Raw genomic sequence first — 19192 nt, 5'->3', positions numbered from 1 at the left:
AACATTATTTACAATAGCCACGATATGGAAACAACCTAAGTGCCCATCAACAGATGAATGGATAAAGATGTGCTGTGTACACACACACACACACACACACACACACACACACACACAGAGGAATACTACTCAAACATATAGAAGATGAAATCTTTCCATTTGCAACAACATGGATGAACCTTGAGGGTATTATGCTCAGTGAAATAAGTGTGAATGGAAGGGTCTCTTAGACCACTGTCAAAGGGATGTGATTCTGGAGCCAGCAAGTACGTGGTGACAGCTCCCGTGACATCCTAGTGGAAGCAGCTGAAAAATTACGGGCCATAGAAAGAAGGGTGAAAGAATGTGTCTTCATGGTTTTAATTTTTACTTTCAGAGATTTTCACCTCACAAGCTCACTTAAGAACCTAACCACCATATTAGATAAAACTGCACAGGACCAATCAAAGGCAAGTGTGTTGTACAAATGTAAAGATGACGTGAATTGTTCTGTGTCCTACAATAAAAATTCCTGTAAATCACAAAGAAAATACAGGTAAGGGCTTACATCATAAAAATGAGTTGATCGAATCGATTTATATGTTCTGTCATTGTTGGAAAGCTGGTACTCTGCTATTTCGCTACACACCGTGATTTGCTCTAAGAAAGTGGTTATTTTTAAAAGAGAGAGAGAGAAAGCAATAGCTTACGGACACCTGAAGAGGGTGCCCTAAAAACTAACTGGCAGATAGGATGATCAAACTGTTCTAGGGAATATAAGGTCATGAAATCAAATTAAATGTTTATTTGTGCAAATAGGTCAACACTATAATGACATACGCTTATAATAAAGATTTCCTTGTTATTACATGTCAAAGTGACTCATTCATTTTTAAGACTGTGTACATTCATATTTTATTTATGCTTACAGCCCATAATTTTAAAAAATTTTCCAGAGATACAATTCAAATTAGACAAGAAAAACATATTAATTCACTTTTTACAATAAGATTTCAATGGAGATAACTTAATATTTGAATAGTCCAAGCAAAAATCACTGTTTACTTACTTACCTGTCACCAACATCCCAAAGGTCAGCATATCAGCATGAACATTGGCTTCTTACAAGTAACACAATACAAAAAAGGCACACTTTTGACTTGTCATTGTTTTGGTATAAAATATGACTTCCATTCTATTCCTTATATCCAGATGTGCTGGGGTCCGATATTGTCCCCGAAGTATTTGAAAAAAGAAAGCTGACAGAGGATGTGAAGAAAACCAAAACAACCCCCCCCACCCTCCCCCACCGCCACAGGACAGATATGGCCAACAGCAAGGAAACACCACAGCCTCAAGACACAGTAAACATTCATCAGCAATTTAAAGAAAGGTGCGCTTCACTGACTTAAAAGTCCCTACAGAACAGGAACTTCTTGTAGTTCTAGAAAGAAGGCAAGCACTTACACTGGTAAGTGGAAACACTGTTTTCTTTCAGCTACCTATTTAACTGTTCGTTTACAACATCTGGTTCCCTAAGAGTCATCACTTTCACTAAAAACATAAAAGAAGCCTCTTCCACTCGCATAAGAAATTAACTTACTGCATCTTTTTCAGGGTTGCAGACTTTCACCCACAGAATATGGTCCAAGAGCCAATCAATGGGTTTCTCCTTATAGAACATAAATATGAATTCCACAATTAGAGTGAGGTCTGGCGCTTGAAACATTTTACCTGAAAAGATATTCCCAATCAGTAACTGTAATAAAGAAGCCAAGCATCAAAATGGCTTAAATGAGCGAAATCCGTACAACAAATACACTAAAGCTTGTGCTTTCAACTATAAATCATTATCAATAATTTCCCCACCTCTTATCAAAAACAAACTTGCTTTAGCTAAGTTTAGTTGTCACCTGAGTATAAACAGAAGTAGGTACTGAACTCCTAACTTTCTCCATTACAAAATCTATCATACAACTACTAGTTCAAAGGATTCAAGAAGCAAGCTGGAGATTTTTCCTTCATGTCTTATTAAAATTCATTCTTCCTTCATGTCTTATTAAAATTCATTCTTCCCATAAAAAAGGAACTTAAGAGGTTTAAGTAAAAAAAAAATTAACTAAATCAATAAAAGCAAAAAACAAGGACTCCTAATTTTGTCTTCACTGAAACCTTCACAAATAAAGATGTTTTTTGAGTCTTAAATTAAGTTTTGAGATAAATGATCAACAAGATCAAAGCCCCAGCCTCTAATACTTACAGATTTAAAGCATTAGAGGAAGTGAAATGTTACACTCTGGGGTGTTTTTTAAGACCTATAAATTTCCTTCAACCTTCAACTTTAAACATATTCTCTTTAGTTGGATACTTTAGGAATTTTAATGAAAAAAACTTTAAAAATAAGTACCCTTACTAGTCCATGAAAGCAACACATGAATACAAATTAATGACTGAACAAGAACTTCATGTACTATGTCAAATACCAGGAATTCCTATTAGAAAACCGCTAGTGCAGGACTCTTCTTAAAAGAATCCCAATCTTGCAAAAGCTCTGGGCTTTAAAACAGGAACTCGAAGTGTCCAAGAAGAAGGAACGAGACATGCTCCCCAGGACAGTGGTTGGCTCTTTGTGGACATGAAAAGCCAGCAGGGCTGCCTTGCACAACTCCAGAGTAAATATTACAATCTTAGAACGCTCCAAATACCGTTTTGGGTTGACTTTCAACATTTTATACACAGAAGTTTACCGAAATTAAATTTTCTCAAAAGCAATCCATTTCCAGAGGAAAAAAGACAACTTTAAGGTAAAAAAAAAAAAAAGTCTAAGATTCTAAGTCACAGTTATTTCTGAAAAGTAAATAAATCTAAAACTTTTCTTACCAATGAAGCCCAGCTGGGAGAACTCAAGTATCATCCATTCCTCAGAAGAAAGTTGAAGTGCAAAATTTTTTATGGTGTTAAAGTAATTCTGTTTGACAATAATATCATCTTCAAGCTAAAGAAAGTTGAACAATCATATTAATAAATCAGAAAGAGAAGGAAGATTTAAAGAGGACATTCTTTACTATGGAAAAACTCAAGCACACTTTTATAATGACAATCAAGGAAACAATGGTCAAAAATGATGAAAATATAAAAATAAATTTCAGGACTTTCCTGGAAGTCCAGTGGTTAAGACTCCATGCTCCCAATGCAGGGGGCACAGGTTCCATCCGTGGTCGGGGAACTAAGATCCCACATGCCACATGGTGCTGCCAAAAAATATATAATAATAATAATAATGATAAAATAAAAAGGAAAAATTATAAAAAATAACTAAAATAAAAATACATTTTATTAAAAGAAAGCAAGGAAAATAAAATGGCAGACGCACATAGCAAGTCAACAAAACCACTCCCTTACCATGGGAAATAACAAAACCACTCCATGAATTACTCCTTTTGGTCCTTTTATGGCTCCCAACATGATTTCACACTATCCTGTTTTCTTTTCAAAGGAAAAGAATTTTATAGGCCTTTTAATTTTTTTTTTTTTTTTTTTTGCTTTTTACATAATACATGTAACAAGTCAAAAAAAGAAAACAGCTAGCAGCTCTCCTTCTCTGCCCTCCACCCTGCTAGTAGAAGTGACCAATGTTCAAGGTTGGGTGTGCACCCACTGGACACCTTCAATATGGGCATACAGCACAGGTAGACCCATACCTACCTCAAGGTCCCCACCACCTTTACATTTTTATTAAAAAGGGATCACATTATGAAACTGGCTTTTTTCTCTTAATATATCATGAATATCTTTCCAGGTTAAAAAGTATATATTTAAAGCATTCTCTCTAGCAGATTCATACTATTCCCTGGGATCGATGGACAAATCATTCACCTGCTCACAGGCAGACACCCTGGTTGTTTCTCATTCTTTGTCAATGCAAACAATGCTTACACTTCATATCAGTGCTATTCATTTCTGTGGGATGGGTTCCTAAAAGCTCTCTTTTTATATTTTAAAAGATATCTTCAAAATACTTAAGAAGCTGTAGCAACTCAAGAGTGCCAGTTAACCCCATGCGCTCTGCCATCACCACATGTGTTACTGGAATGTTTACCAGTTCATCAGGGAGTTGACAGAGACCAGGGATCATGAGTATCTGCAAAGACTTCCTCCCCAAATCTCCTTTCATAAAATTTTAAAGTCATAATATGATTTTTTTTTACATATATACATTATTTTTTAACATTCTTTTCCATTGATGATTTTAAAAGAAAATGCTTCCTTTTCTTAATGACACATTATCATTTCTAGTTATCTGCAAGTAATTTTCACTTATTTTAGTATTTAGATTTTTTCATGTATTTAAAGTCCTATAAGCTTTCTTCCTATCTGTGAAGAAACAGTGGCAATATTTGGAAAGGTACGATTTTGACTCACCCAATATTTACTGAGTTTTGATTATGTTCCAGACACAGTACTAAACCCTGGGAACCCACCAGTGAACAGAAAAGACAAGTTTTACACCCTCAGAGCTTGTAGGGAAGCCAGAGGGAAAACCAGACAAAGCACAAAGCCCCGCTGGCACCTAACCATGCTTTCCCAAAGAAAAGATGCCCAACACTCACATGCAAACATTGGCTGTGGACGCCCAAAGGAAAGATGACCTCCGATACAAGGTACTTCCAAGTTTTTCCAATAAGTAGATTAAAAAACAAGCTTGGAATAGAGACGCAGACGTAGGGAACACACGTGTGGACACGGGGTGGGGGGGAGCGGGGGCGGGATGAATTGGGAGATTGGGATTGACATATATACCATGTGTAAAACAGATAGCTAGTGGGAACCTGCTATATAGCACAGGGAGCTCAGTTTGGTGCTCTGTGGTGACCTAGATGGGTGGGATGGGGGAGTGTGGGAGGGAAGTCCAAGAGGGAGGGAATATATGTACACATATAGTTGATTCACTTCGTTGTATAGCAGAAGCTAACACAACATTGTAAAGGAACTATACCCCAATTTAAAAAAAAAAACAAAAACAAGCTTGGGACTGATTTAAATATACAGAAGTGTAGGTGAAATAATTAAATGCCTACTTAAAATTTAGTACACTAAATTTGGTTAACACAGAAAATTTACATTTTTTATATTCAATTAGAAAAATTGCTTTGTTCCACTCTCACACCTCATCAAACAACTTCACTTTTTATAAAACTTTTAAAGATAACTATAGATTCATATGCAGCTATAAAAAATAATACAGAGACCCAACATACCCGCAATATATATCCTCCAATATAATTACAGCACAATATCACTACCAGGAAATTGACTCTGATACAATTCAACCACGTTATTCAAATTTCACCAGTTTTACATGCACTCAGCTGTGTGTAGTTGTGTGTCTGTGTGTTTAGCTCCATGCAATCTTAACACGTGTACATGTGCAGGAGCACCAGTAGAGCTAGGACACAGATCAGTTCCGTCACAGGGACTCTCATGCTACCCTTGACATCCTCAGCCACCTTCCTCCTCTCCCCCCTTCCTAGCCGCTGGTAACCAAGAGTGTTCTCCATCTCCATAATTTTGTCATTTCAAGAATGCTATATAGGGACCTCCCTGGTGGCACAGTGGTTAGGAATCTGCCTGCCAATGCAGGGCACACAGGTTCGAGCCCTGGTCCGGGAACATCCCACATGCCGCGGAGCAACTAAGCTCGTGCGCCACAACTACTGAGCCCACACGCTCCAGAGCCCACGAGCCACAACTACTGAAGCCCGCGCGCCTAGAGCCCATGCTCCGCAACGAGAGAAGCCACCGCAATGAGAAGCCTGCACACCGCAACAAAGAGTAGCCCCCGCTCACCGCAACTAGAGAAAGCCCGCGCACAGCAATGAAGACCCAACGCAGCCAAAAATTAAATTAATTAATTAAATTAAAAAAAAAAAAAAAGAATGCTATATAAAGACTGGCTTTTTAAACTGAGCATAATTCCCCTGAGATCCAAGATGTCGTGTATCATAGCTCATGTCTTTTCATTATTTGGTACTCCACGGTACGAATGCACCACAGTTTGTTTAACCAGTCACCTGCTGAAGAATATATGGGTTGTTTCCAGGGTATGCTATTATGAATGAAGCTGCTATGAACTTGCAAGTACAGGTCTTTTAGTGAATATATGTTCTTCTCTGACATCAATGTTTTATCATGGCAAGAGCCACTTTTTGAAAAATCTAACATATATCCCATTAGTAGTCGCTAGTTTATAGAGAGAAGTTAAAATACACGATGTAAAATATTGCTTTTGCAGTATGCAACTGTAGTATCTGAAAGAGGTGGAATATTATATTTACATTTTTGCTCCAATTTTTTAAGTGTACAAGGAGAAACCAAAAACTAATGGTGGTTACCCATGGGGGAGGGAGAAAACACGGGAAGGGGACAGGGATAAAAAGGAGACTTCTGTAAATATATCTTGTTTTATATAACTTTTGATTTGGGAATGTTATGTTTTTTACAACTAAAAAGGAAAAAAAATCCTAAAAACTGAATACAAATGGAAACAAATGAACCTAGTTTCATATCAGGTTGTCAGTGTGGTCACACAGTATGAAGAATTTTGTTGAGCGACTTTCAAACACAGAATTTTGACTATATATCCGTATCAGGATATACTCTTAGGGAGGAAAAAAGGACGAAAAAATTTTAATTGCATTTAGTAGTATAACTGTTAGTAGTGATATTGGTATTGTTATTTTGAAACCATTCTAGGTATACTATAGAATAAAAGAATTATGTTATTTAGATAATTTTTACTAAAACCAAGACTTTCAATGTAAGAGAAAAGAAATATATGTAAAATTCAAAAAAGTTAAATAAAAATACTATAATCTTACACTTGAATTGGGACTATCAATATAAACACAATTTTTTTTCTTCTGAGAAATAAAATGTTCTTTTCCTTATTAAAACACCTAGAAGCAAAGACACAATAGCAATGAGCATCTCAAGCACAGAGACTGTGGTCCTGAATACCATATACCTCTAAAAAGAACAGGGCTCCTTAGAGAAATGGCTGGTTCTAGATCTGGGATAGGAAATGTTCAGGATATGCCAGTCAGCAAGGAAGTGATCAAAGATTACTGGACTTACATGAAAAGAATACAAGAGCCAATCTGAAGAGATTCCCACTGGCTTATGATGGGCCAATACAAGCATCAATATGAATAATGCTTGCAAAGATTGAGGCAAACCATATCTCTTTTTAAAAATCCATGAGTTCATAACAATACTCTAAAAATGGTCACCACTGGAGATTGTTAATTTTTATAGTTGATACCATAGCAAAGAGAAAGAATCAAGCATTTATTCTTCCCTTCCTTTGTGAACTATTTTTCAAGATAACCAAATGGTTAAGAAGGGAGAGTCCTTTATAGAAGAACTCTACTTATAAGAACATTACAATTCTTAGAACTAGAAAATTACCAGTTGGCAACCTCTAACGAAATAAGCGACCTGGGGGAAAATAATCAATGGAAACTGAAACCATAGGAGGAATGGCTGCTGGGGAGCTGTTTAAAAAAGGAGAGATGAGATTGACAACCCTACACCCACTGATTAAATCTCAGCGTCACTAAAAGTGGGACAACCTGACAACAAAGTACATCACTATGTTATAAAGGAAGAACTATGCAGTACCACCTATGAAGTGTTTGCATCATCAAACAGTTTTCTAGAAGACTGTCTTCAAGTCCAAGTCATTTGTGATATAGCACTTTATGGAGCCGGGTGTGCTGCTGTAATGGGAAACTTCATTACAAGCCACAAGCAAAACACTAGGGCAGCTGACATATTCTTTTCCCTTTAGATGTACATCTGTGATGACCACAAAGTAACCGCTGTTTCTACTGGCTTTTTTTTTTTTTTTTTTTGGCCGCGCTGCTTGGCTTGAGGGATCTTAGTTCCCCAACCAGGGATTGAACCTGCGCCCTCGGCAGTGAAAGCATGAAGTCCTAATCACTGGACTGCTAGGGAATTCCCTCTATTGCCTTTTTAAAAGTACTCTTTAAAAGTCTTGGGTAGGGGATTTCCCTGGTGGCGCAGTGGTTAAGAATCCGCCTGCCAATGCAGGGGACATGGGTTCGAGCTCTGGTCCGGGAAGATTCCACATGCCATGGAGCAACTAAGCCCACACGCCATAACTACTGAGCCTGTGCTCTAGAGCCCGCGAGCCACAACTACTGAAGCCCGCACACCTAGAGCCCGTGCTCCGCAACAAGAGAAGCCACTGCAGTGAGAAGCCCGTGCACTGCAACGAAGAGTAGCCCCTGCTCGCCGCAACTAGAGAAAGCCCACGCGCAGCAACAAAGACCCAACACAGCCACAATAAATAAATAAATAAATAAAATAAATTAAAAAAAAAAAGTCTTGGGTTGGATACACCCCCAACACCTGCAATCTTGAAGTCATATCCCTGGGATAATTATGAAGTCTGGATTACAATACTTTGTACATCATTATGAACTCACTGAGGGAATTCTATACATTATGTAAAGACCTGAAGGTAAAGCAACTCCCTCTTTTCTGAGGCATAATTTTTGGGCAAATAGGGTAATTTTAAGAATGTCTGGTGGATTCATATGTGAAAGAGTTGAAAAGCTGGTAGCAATCTTAATGACCAGCAATAAGATCATCGTGATAGCTGAATAATGGTACTTCAAGAAGCAATTAAAAATTATACCAATCTATAATTACTGGCATATAAAGGTGTCTACAGTATGTTAAATGACAGCAAAACAGGCTTTAAGACAGTATGTACAGTACACTCCTGTTATAAAAAGGGTTCTATTAAATGAGTTAATATGTGAAAAACATAAATTTTAAAGAACAATGCCTGACACGTGGTAAGTATGCAATAAATGTTAGTTCATAGCAGCTGTTATTGTTATAATATATCATATATTGACCCTGCTTAGGGGAAGTTTTCCTTACCATCCTCTTTCTTAACCCCCATCCTTTCCTCAATTTTTAAATATTAACTTTTCCTACACTCCCCCCAAAAGCTTTAAGGTTCCATTAATTCTTCCCTTGGAAGAAAATTGGAAACAAATTTTAAAAGTGATATAGCTACACTTTTAAATTCTCTCTATAAAGTTCTTGATCATAATGTAAATATTTATATATTGGCCCTAGAACAAAGAGCAAGGTTCAACTACCATAATATTTGGTATACATTAAAATAAAATTCTGTGAAATTATTATCTTAAAACTAAAATCAGACTTCTCTAATGTATTTAGAGGAAATGTACTACCTGTATCTAGGATACTGTGGTTTTTTATATGCACACCTGTTGGATCCTGTTATAGACAATGTCGCACTCTATCATCATTTCCATTTTCCATCCTGTGAACCAAGGAAGGGTTCACGCACACTTGAATGCAGCTGGCCCGAGGTACAATGTCAAAGGAGACAAAGTCTGCCCTCAAGAAGTCCACCTTCCCATGTGATGCCAGCCTCTTTTCTTCTTTCTTTCCCTCCCCAGCCCCTGCCAACAGCTGCTTAATCATGTCCTGGCTGTTCAGGGACCAGGGCTGCTTTCTTGCCACTCTCATCCAAACATCCACCCAGGAGAGGATCTAATAAACTTTTTATACTGGAAAAAAAAATAATTGACAGGCTTCGTGTGCCATATACCTCTCAGGGGTATTTGCATTTTGAACAAAGGATAAAGATGTTTGGTTAAAGAAGTGAAATTCCAGTGGTGAAATTTAAGCTTAAGTATTAAATGGAGAATGAGGTTTGAAAGAAACAAGAGCTTCCTAGAATTATTTAAGTTGTTGCCTACCTGGCTAACTTAAAACCCATATCATGATGGACTTACTGTTTTAGCCATGCTGCTAAAAGTTGCACCATTAGAACTAAATGTCAGCTTTATTATCTTCAGTACAAATGAAAATGTACTGAAGCGCACAAAACAACTATTTACCATAAGACCACCAAAATAATTATGAGCTAAACCAGTGAGTGGAGCTGCAGAGCCCATGTTCTCAGTGATGTGATCAACCCTTCTGCTCTGGCATACTGTTATGATCTTATATATTTTAGAGGGTTTATGCTTTCAAAACTTCATTTTAATGAAAATATACCCTTCATATTACTTTTTCTTTAAAAGTGTGGGGAAAAAAACACACACACACTTACCTGGATGTAATATGTGCCCTTTTCCTGAGCATACATCATTAGAAAACAATAATCGAGGTTTTGCTTTGTTCTCCATCTGAAATAAAAATTTTCAAAAAAAGTTAGGGACTTCCCTGGTGGCACAGTGGTTAAGAATCCACCTGCCAATGCAGGGGACACGGGTTTTATCCCTGGCCCGGGAAGATCCCATATGCCGCTGAGCAACTAAGCCCATGTGCCACAACTACTAAGCCTGCACTCTAGAGCCCGAGAGCCACAACTACTGAGCCTGCGTGCCATAACTACTGAGGCCCACACGCCTGGAGCCCGTGCTCCGCAACAAGAGAAGCCAGTGCAATGAGAAGATCGCCCACCGCAACGAAGAGTAGCCCCCGCTCGCCACAACTAGAGAAAGTCTGTGCGCAGCGACGAAGACCCAATGCAGCCAAAAAAATAAATAAAAATAAGTTAGGAATCAGACTCAAAGTTAGCAAAATAAGGTTAGATGTATAATATTTTATAATATATAAAATATTGTATAATATATACATATATGCAATATATACATCACATATTGTATATATGATATTATATATATATACAATGTATAGTTATGTATTAGATAGACAGGCAGATAGATAAATCGATGGATGGATATCACACATACAGGATTTATCCACTTAGGAGAGAGTGAATGAGAATTCACTCTTCTCTAATGAAGGCTTTATCGAAATATATGCTCAAAAACACTAATCCTCAAGGCGTCCTGAGGAAAAAAGGAGTCTAATGTCAAGTAAGTTTGGGAAGGACACATATTCCTCTTCTAGAGACGTATTAGTGTATTAGAGGCATTGAAACATTCAGCAGTAAATACATTTGTTGAAAAAAATTTTTAATCCAATATTTTCCAAATTTTCTTGACCACAGCCCCCTTTTCCAGTAATATCTTAATGTCTCTAGGAACTAGTGCTTCACATACAGGTAAAAATGCTTTAAAAACCCAAAATATCATATTAAAATTTACAATATTAGGTCCTTTTGGTGAATTCTTGGCAGTCTACAGAAACACACTGACCAATGTGAGTAAGAGAAGTGGTTTTTCTAAAAGTCAGTTTAAAAAAAAAAAGCACACAATAAAATAAAAGCTTTGAACCACTAAGTAAACTTCTCCAGAAAATACCTTGCAAGCTGATATGAATTTAATGAGTCTATCCAGAGGTTTTTTTCAAACAAATTCAGTCCTAAATTTTAAAAATAACATTATATTTATTGAGAGATAATTAACCAATTATAGGGACATATCTGTTTTTGTGACAAATTAACAACTCAAGAAATACAATAAATCTCTTCCCAACATAGTGTTTTTGTCCTTTTTTCTGGTTACAGGCAATCCCAAAATAATGCCAATATCTCTTAGCTTACTTTGTCTTTAATAACAACACAAGGAAAGTTTCTAACTCTTTCAATTTTAGAGATTCAGAGATAAATAAATTCAATTGACTAATGATTTTATTGCAATTCAATTCTGCACAAGAGTATTATTGTTTTTATCACTTTTATTGGATCTGTTCTCATTTATGTTACATACAGACATGAGATTTCTATCTGGACTAACTTTTGAGTTATACTGAATATACTCTTAAGAAAAGTTATAACAACACAGAGCAGCATGGTTATAAAATTCATTAGGTTTACCAAATTCAACCTCTCATCAGAAACTTCACAGAATTTCCAATAAAATAATCAAAAAGTCATTAGTTCTCAACTAATTAGCTCAACCCTAAAATGAGTTAAGCTTCGATAAACAAGGATGACATTTATTGCCTATTATACTCAAGGGTGCACAGGCTTACCTTATTCTTTCTTTAGAATCTCCAAATGTCTCCTTTAAGTTTGTCAAGTCAGGATAATAGCTTTCAGGAGGTGATATTATTTCCACCAAGCCAGAACTGATTTCTTTAGAAAATCTATCATGAGAAAGGTTGGCTGAGTTATTTAAGTTCTGTGGGATTTTATATCTTAACAATCAACTTATATGTATAACATAAAAATACATTAAAAAAAAATCTCTGGTTTTAGCATACTGATAGACAAAGGTAGAGCCACATTATCTTAAACAAGGACCTTTGCTTCTCTTTTGTCTTTCTTTTTAAAGTAAAAGATATGTCTTTTGGGGGCAACAAGAGATACATTTCAATGAAGAAACCCATATCAGGACTAATTTCATGATACTGCTCTTAAAACTACAAAGGCAATATTATAAAAACTAATGGTATCTGCAACTTACTAAGCTGTCCATCTGTTACCTGCTATGTGCCCTACTCACAATAAACTGTTAATAAAGCTTTGCAGATTTTTAGACATAGTTTAGCACTGAGGTTTGAAACTGCTACCTGACTAGCTGCCCTGACAGCAGAAATTTTTTTTCTTGCTAAACAGAGGGTGAAAGATTTAAGTGATCTCATATGACTCTCTATTCACTGTCTTCAAGATTAAAGATTCTTGTTTGATAGTGTTACATATATATGACATTCAAGTCTTTTCCAAAATGAAATACACCAATGTATCCCATCAAACAACTTGATATATACACACATACTTTATGATAATATAAAAGACCAATGATAGGTGGTCCAGTGAACACTGAACTCCACAGAAAAAATGAACTGTAAAAGAAGGTGTTTTCTTTTAGCAAAAAGCCAAGAGATAATAGTAACTAGAATATTTTCATTTCCATAATTAAGAAGAACTTACTCTTTCTCCAGGTTGGCTACAACACCATTTACATAATCAATATCTGTCTGGGAGAGAAAAAAACAATTATACCAACATTCATGTTTTTATATTTTTATCTTTGTATTTTATTTAACTTTTAATTCTGAACTGAAAATTAAATAAATGATTAAAACATTCATTGAAAACATGAAATTTTCAGACAACTTATGGGATTTGCACTTCTATATTCTACTGTATTGCACTGCTATATATCGCTGAGTACTAATCAATACAATAAGCAGATTCTTAAGTTTTTATTGTTTTCAATTGTCTATGTTCAATTCAGTAGAAAAAACTGAGCACAGAAACTATTTCTACTTCTTCTGCAACATCCAAACTGTAAGTAGTGAATAAATAACAGATGCAGAACGCTATAGGGAAAGATTTTTCCACTTGGAATCATAAAACCCAGGTTCCAGATTTGCCTCTCTAGCTACTGGCCTGTATAATCTAAAGAAAGTCACTCTCTGAGCCTGTTTCCTATTCTATTTTAAGAAAAACGGGGGGGGGGGCGTTGGGAGGAAATAATACCTCAGACACTATGATATTACATGATAAAGCTATGTAATAAAAAGCAGTGTTATTCTGTATTATTGTTATTATTTTATTATTAAGCTGATAATGAGAACCCAAGTCAAGAGTACTTTAATCAGTCAGAAAAAAACGTTTATCAAACCTGTGAACTTCTAAATTATATATACAAGTGGAGAGCCAATACTCCCGACCAATTTTAACTACAGTGACAACTTAAAATGCTCAACTGTTAGAAGGAATCAACGATATATCTCGTACAATCTATGTTATAAAAGACTGCCAAAACACTTAATACTTGAGGAAGATAAGCTTTATCTTTTTTGGTTTAACACTGGAAATTACAAAACTACTGAATTATAAAAAGTTGTTTTAGAGGAGGCTTTTTGGAAAAGTAGTTTAACTTTAATTTCTGTTAATTGAAAGTAATTCCTATTTTTATCGTTAAAGATGTAGGAGTGAGACAACTTATTAAGACCATATCCTTCAGACTCTTAAAGAACTATGGAAACACAACTTGCACACAGCTCAAAACCCTCCGTCCTTCCCCTACATAAACCCAAACACATCCTACCATTCATCAGGCTATGATTTTAGAGAACATAATCAAGTCTGGTTTATATAACCTTTAATGAGTTTAGTAAGATCTGAAATTCAATTTGATAAGCATTTATTGAGAGCCAGTGATCTGCTTTGCCTACTATCCAAGGAAACAGGAATACAGATGAACAAGACCAGCTCCCTGTCCAGTAAGCTGTCCAAGAGGGCGGCCAAGAAGAATAAGCTTATGTGAACATAGATCTATTATGCAATGTATAATAAAATTTATGAAATGCAAGTGATCCATATCTAAAAATACACATAATCCTTACGTTGCATGTTAACTAACGCAACTAGCGAAAGACTCACTTAAGCGACGGTAACTGGTGTCACCGTTATATCCCAGAAGCGATCCTACCTGGTATCAGCCCAGGGAGTGATCGTGGGGCTCCTCTGAAGAAAGTAAACATGTAACCGGCCTAGAAACACACAGCCGAGCCACTCTTTGTCCCCATTTGGGCCTCTACTTGCCTCTCCCCAACTCTTAAATGTTGGCCATAAGACAGGCAGTCTCTGAGATATTGGGGGCTTCATTGCTTTAAATTAAAACAACGCTTTTTCCTGCAATCTTTTTTTTTTTTTTCTTTATTGAAGTATAATTGCTTCACAATGGTGTGTTAGTTTCTGCTTTAGAACAAAGTGAATCAGCTATACATATACATATATCCCCATATCTCCTCCCTCCCGCATCTCCCTCCCCATCCCACCCTCCCCATCCCACCCCCCCAGGCGGTCACGATCCTGCAATCTTTTTTAAAGGTCTGTGGAGACTTTTTAAAAGGTACTATTTTTGTTTTTATTTCCATTTCTCTAGGAGGTGGGTCAAAAAGGATCTTGCTGTGATTTATGTCCTAGAGTGTTCTGCCTATGTTTTCCTCTAAGAGTTTGATAGTGTCTGGCCTTACATTTAGGTCTTTAATCCATTCAATTTATCTTTGTGTATGGTGTTAGGAAGTGTTCTAATTTTATTCTTTTATGTGTAGCTGTCCAGTTTTCCCAGCACCACAAAAATAAACAAATGGGACCTAATGAAACTTAAAAGCTTTTGTACAGTGAAGGAAAGCATAAACAAGACGAAAAGACAACCCTCAGGATGGGAGAAAATATTTGCAAATGAAGCAACTGACAAAGGATTAATCTCTAAAATATACAAGCAGCTCATGCAGCTCAATATCAAAAAAAACAAACAACCCAATCCCAAAATGGGCAGAAGACCGAAATAGACATTTCTCCAAAGAAGATATACAGATTGCCAACGAACACATGAAAGGATGCTCAACATCATTAATCATTAGAGAAATGCAAATCAAAACTACAATGAGATATCATCCCACACTGGTCAGAATGGCCATCATCAAAAAATCTACAAACAATCAATGCTGGAGAGGGTGTGGAGAAAAGGGAACGCTCTTGCGTTGGTGGGAATGTAAATTGATACAGCCACTATGGAGAACAGTATGGAGGTTCCTTAAAAAACTAAAAATAGAACTACCATACGACCCAGCAATCCCACTACTCGGCATATACCCTGAGAAAACCATAATTCAAAAAGAGTCATGTACCAAAATGTTCATTGCAGCTCTATTTACAATAGCCAGGACATGGAAGCAACCTAAGTGTACATCAACAGATGAATGGACAAAGAAGACGCAGCACATACATACAATGGAATATTACTCAGCCATAAAAAGAAACGAAATTGAGTTATTTGTAGTGAGGTGGATGGACCTAGAGTCATACAGAGTGAAGTAAGTCAGAAAGAGAAAAACAAATACCGTATGCTAACACATATATATGGAATCTAAAAAAAAAAAAAAGTTCTGAAGAACCTAGTGGCAGGACAGGAATAAAGACGCAGACGTAGAGAACGGACTTGAGGACATAGGGAGGGGGAAGTGTAAGCTGGGACGAAGTGAGAGAGTGGCATGGACTTATATATACTACCAAATGTAAAATAGCTAGTGGGAAGCAGCCGCATAGCACAGAGAGATCAGCTCAGTGCTTTGTGACCACCTAGAGGGGTGGGATAGGGAGGGAGACGCAAGAGGGAAGAGATATGGGGATGTATGTATATGTATAACTGATTCACTTCGTTATAAAGCAGAAACTAACACACCATTGTAAAGCAGTTATACTCCAATAAAGATATTTTTTTAAAAAAAAGGTAATATTGTCCTCCAATTCTGAGAATATATCCGTGAATCTATAAATGAGATATGTATATTCTTAGGGTATGTGAGTGATAATGATTGGGACAGGTGGGAAAAAGAGTAGACATACATAGTGAAAGAAGAAAGAGCATTCCCCCCACCCCCGAAGAAATCAAGTCTTCTTCACGGTTAAGTAAAATTAAATTTTTTTAATTAAAACTAAAAGATTTATTAATACATACTGCAACATGAATGAACCTTGAAAACACTATGCTAAGTGAAAGAAGCCAGTCACAAAGGACCACACATTTTATAATTGCACTTATATAAAATGTCCAGTATTTTTTAAAAATCTATAGAGACAGGAAGTAGATTAGTGGTTGTCTAGGGCTGGGGAGAGAGCAGTATTAATGGGTAATGGCTAAGGGGTGCAGAAATTTCTCTTTGAGGTGATGAAAATCTTCCAGAAATTTATTGAGATGGTGGCTACAGAACTCTGACTTTAAATAGGCGAGTTGTATGTTATATGAATTCCAAAAATAAATAAATAAATAATCAAAAACACAAAAACTAAGAGATAGAAAAAAGTTAAATGTAAAAAAAAAGTATTTCAGATTGTGCATACAGAACTATGGGTCAAGCAGCTTCTCTTAGGGATGTATAAGGAAAAGTTTAAGAAGCATAAAAGCAGGTTCAAGTAAGTCACTAATACTGACACCAATTCATCAGCATAGAGTCATACACACGTAACAATTCATCAACATATACACTTGGCTTAAGAATCAATTTTTCCAGTGGTGTATAAATTAGATGAAATGACAGTAATAAATTCCAATCTTTACTTTAAATCAATAATTTATAAAGTCCAAATGGAAAAGAAATAATTCTTTGCCAAATGTCACGGCAGTCAGGAAACTGTAACAAAGTCATACGATTTCAGGGAAACTGTCAATTAAAATCAATATATAAAATAACACATCACTTTTGAATATGCTATAGCTGTCGTGTTCAGTAATACTGCAAAGAACAAATATGTGAAATAGAAATCTGAGTGAAAAGATACTTTTAGAAATAAATTATAGAAATTTATTTCTAATGGTCCAAAGAATAAAACAGAAAGTTAGAGGCAACCTCCTATGAAAGATAAACAAACGTTACAAATGTCAGAAACTTTAAACAGTTACCAGTTGTAAAACAGTTACCCAGATGAAAAAGAAGGAAGAAATTTTAAGCACTAGATCAGAAAAGAACATAAAATTAAAAGGACTGAATTTTAAATAACTTGAAGGTAAAAACTGATTTTTAAAAATGTCCTTTATATGTAAATTTACTATCTTCTTTCCAATCATTTCATTCCACAAATATTTACTTGGTGTCTACACCATAAGCGGGGATATTTATATCTGTATTGTATCCGTATCATCAAGCTCTGAGTTTAGATTAGCAAATAAAATAGACAAGATCTCTGCCTTGTGAAATTTAAAATTTGTGGAAGATGTAGTCCATAAAGAAAACCAAAATTATATATATATATATATTTATAACTGAATATTTATTAAGTGCTATATAACTAGTATGCAATAATAGAGAAAAGCAAGCAACCTATTTACACAGGATAGTCAAAGAAAGTCTGAAGATTTGACATCTGAGCCCAAATCTGATACATATTTCTATTCAAATTGACAAAAATAAACAGAAAATACTAAAAGGAATAATGTAAATTAATTGATATGTTAATTAGGGCTTTGCCTCTGCCCTTAGACAGGGTATGTGCAAGATAATCCACTGGAATAGATCATAGCGTAAAATTTTCTATTTTGTATATATTTTAGAGGGTATAATATGCTATTATTATACACATGTACAGACTGGGGGCTGCTGCCCAATGCGATACTGAGCAGGAAAGCTGGGCTTGCACTGCTGTACTGGAAAAGACAAGTCCTGGTGAGACAGGAAGGCTGAATTAGCCAAACAGGCCACCAAGCGGTCACTGGAAATAGGCCATAAAAATAAGGATGATATCCACCACCTTTGCTGGTTATCTTCTAAATAATCTCTGATGGCTTTATATCACTCGGTTGATAGCTCTGTTCCAAGTCTTCCCCATCCTTGTTCCTAGTGGCTAAATTTTCTTCTAGTTATGGGTTGCTTTTTGGGGGGCTCCTTGGCATACTGGTTAACAACAACAATTTTTTATTTGATACTGGACATTACAAATGGACACTGCTGAGTGTCTTGATTTTGTTGTCTTCTTTCAGAAAGCGCTGAGCTTTATTCCAGCAGGAGTTATCTGTGGATCGGTTGATCCTTAAAGGCCTCTAAGCTTTGCTGGGGTGGGCTGAGAATAACCACTTCAAGGATGACCACTTCCTTGGGCGTCTCCACTGAACGTCCTGGGTTATCACCAGGGGCTCACCGTTCCGGCTGGTCAACCTCATCCTACGTGAGCAACGGGATATGGTCAGGTTACAGCTCCCTGATCATCCTTTTTCCAAACCTGTGGAGCTTCACCCTGTGTATGTGGGTCCCCATCCAACAAAGACTCAAAGGCACCATCATCTTCTGTGCAGCGTCTCTGTTCTGCAATTTCCAGCTGCTCTCTTCGGGATTCCCCTTCCTGCAACGTGATCTGGAAATATCTCCAGGCAGAAAGTTGGGACAATAGTGGTGCTCATTTCTCTCTCTCAGGGAATCACATCCTGCTGTCCACTGTCTGAGAACAACTGGATTGTATATTTTGTCTAGCTTTTTAGTTGCTTATAGCACGAAGGTAAGTCCAGTCCTTATTAACTCCATCATGGCTGGAAGCAGACGTCAGTTTTATATAATAAAGAACCAATGAGAATTCCAGAAAGATAATGGGTACAAGTGACAAATCAAAAGGACTAAAATGACAGGCCTGTGCCAGAATGGGGCTGGCAGCTCATAATAAATTTTGTTTCCCTAGGGGTCCAAGGAAAAGGTATTCCTGTACACCTAGTGCTTGGTTTTTAAG

At 36.5% G+C, this 19192-nt stretch overlaps 1 protein-coding gene across 3 annotated transcripts in view; it reads right to left on the bottom strand.

The window, feature by feature from the left end:
* MGAT4A (alpha-1,3-mannosyl-glycoprotein 4-beta-N-acetylglucosaminyltransferase A) overlaps nt 1-19192 on the bottom strand; it is a 117641-nt gene that overhangs the window by 17968 nt on the left and 80481 nt on the right. For all 3 annotated transcript variants that reach the window (XM_082427342.1, XM_082427341.1, XM_082427343.1), the window contains exons 6-10: nt 12896-12942; nt 11995-12108; nt 10163-10238; nt 2860-2974; nt 1583-1713 (exon numbers count right to left, since the gene is read on the bottom strand). In XM_082427342.1, coding sequence (XP_082283468.1) covers nt 1583-1713; nt 2860-2974; nt 10163-10238; nt 11995-12108; nt 12896-12942 — 483 coding nt within the window. The remainder of the gene's footprint in view (nt 1-1582; nt 1714-2859; nt 2975-10162; nt 10239-11994; nt 12109-12895; nt 12943-19192) is intronic.

Source organism: Balaenoptera physalus, assembly GCF_965194825.1.
Source record: "Balaenoptera physalus genome assembly, chromosome: 15".
Taxonomy (NCBI): Eukaryota; Metazoa; Chordata; class Mammalia; order Artiodactyla; family Balaenopteridae; genus Balaenoptera; species Balaenoptera physalus.
Note: the sequence above shows the minus strand (reverse complement) of the source record. Positions and strands in the feature narration are given on the sequence as shown.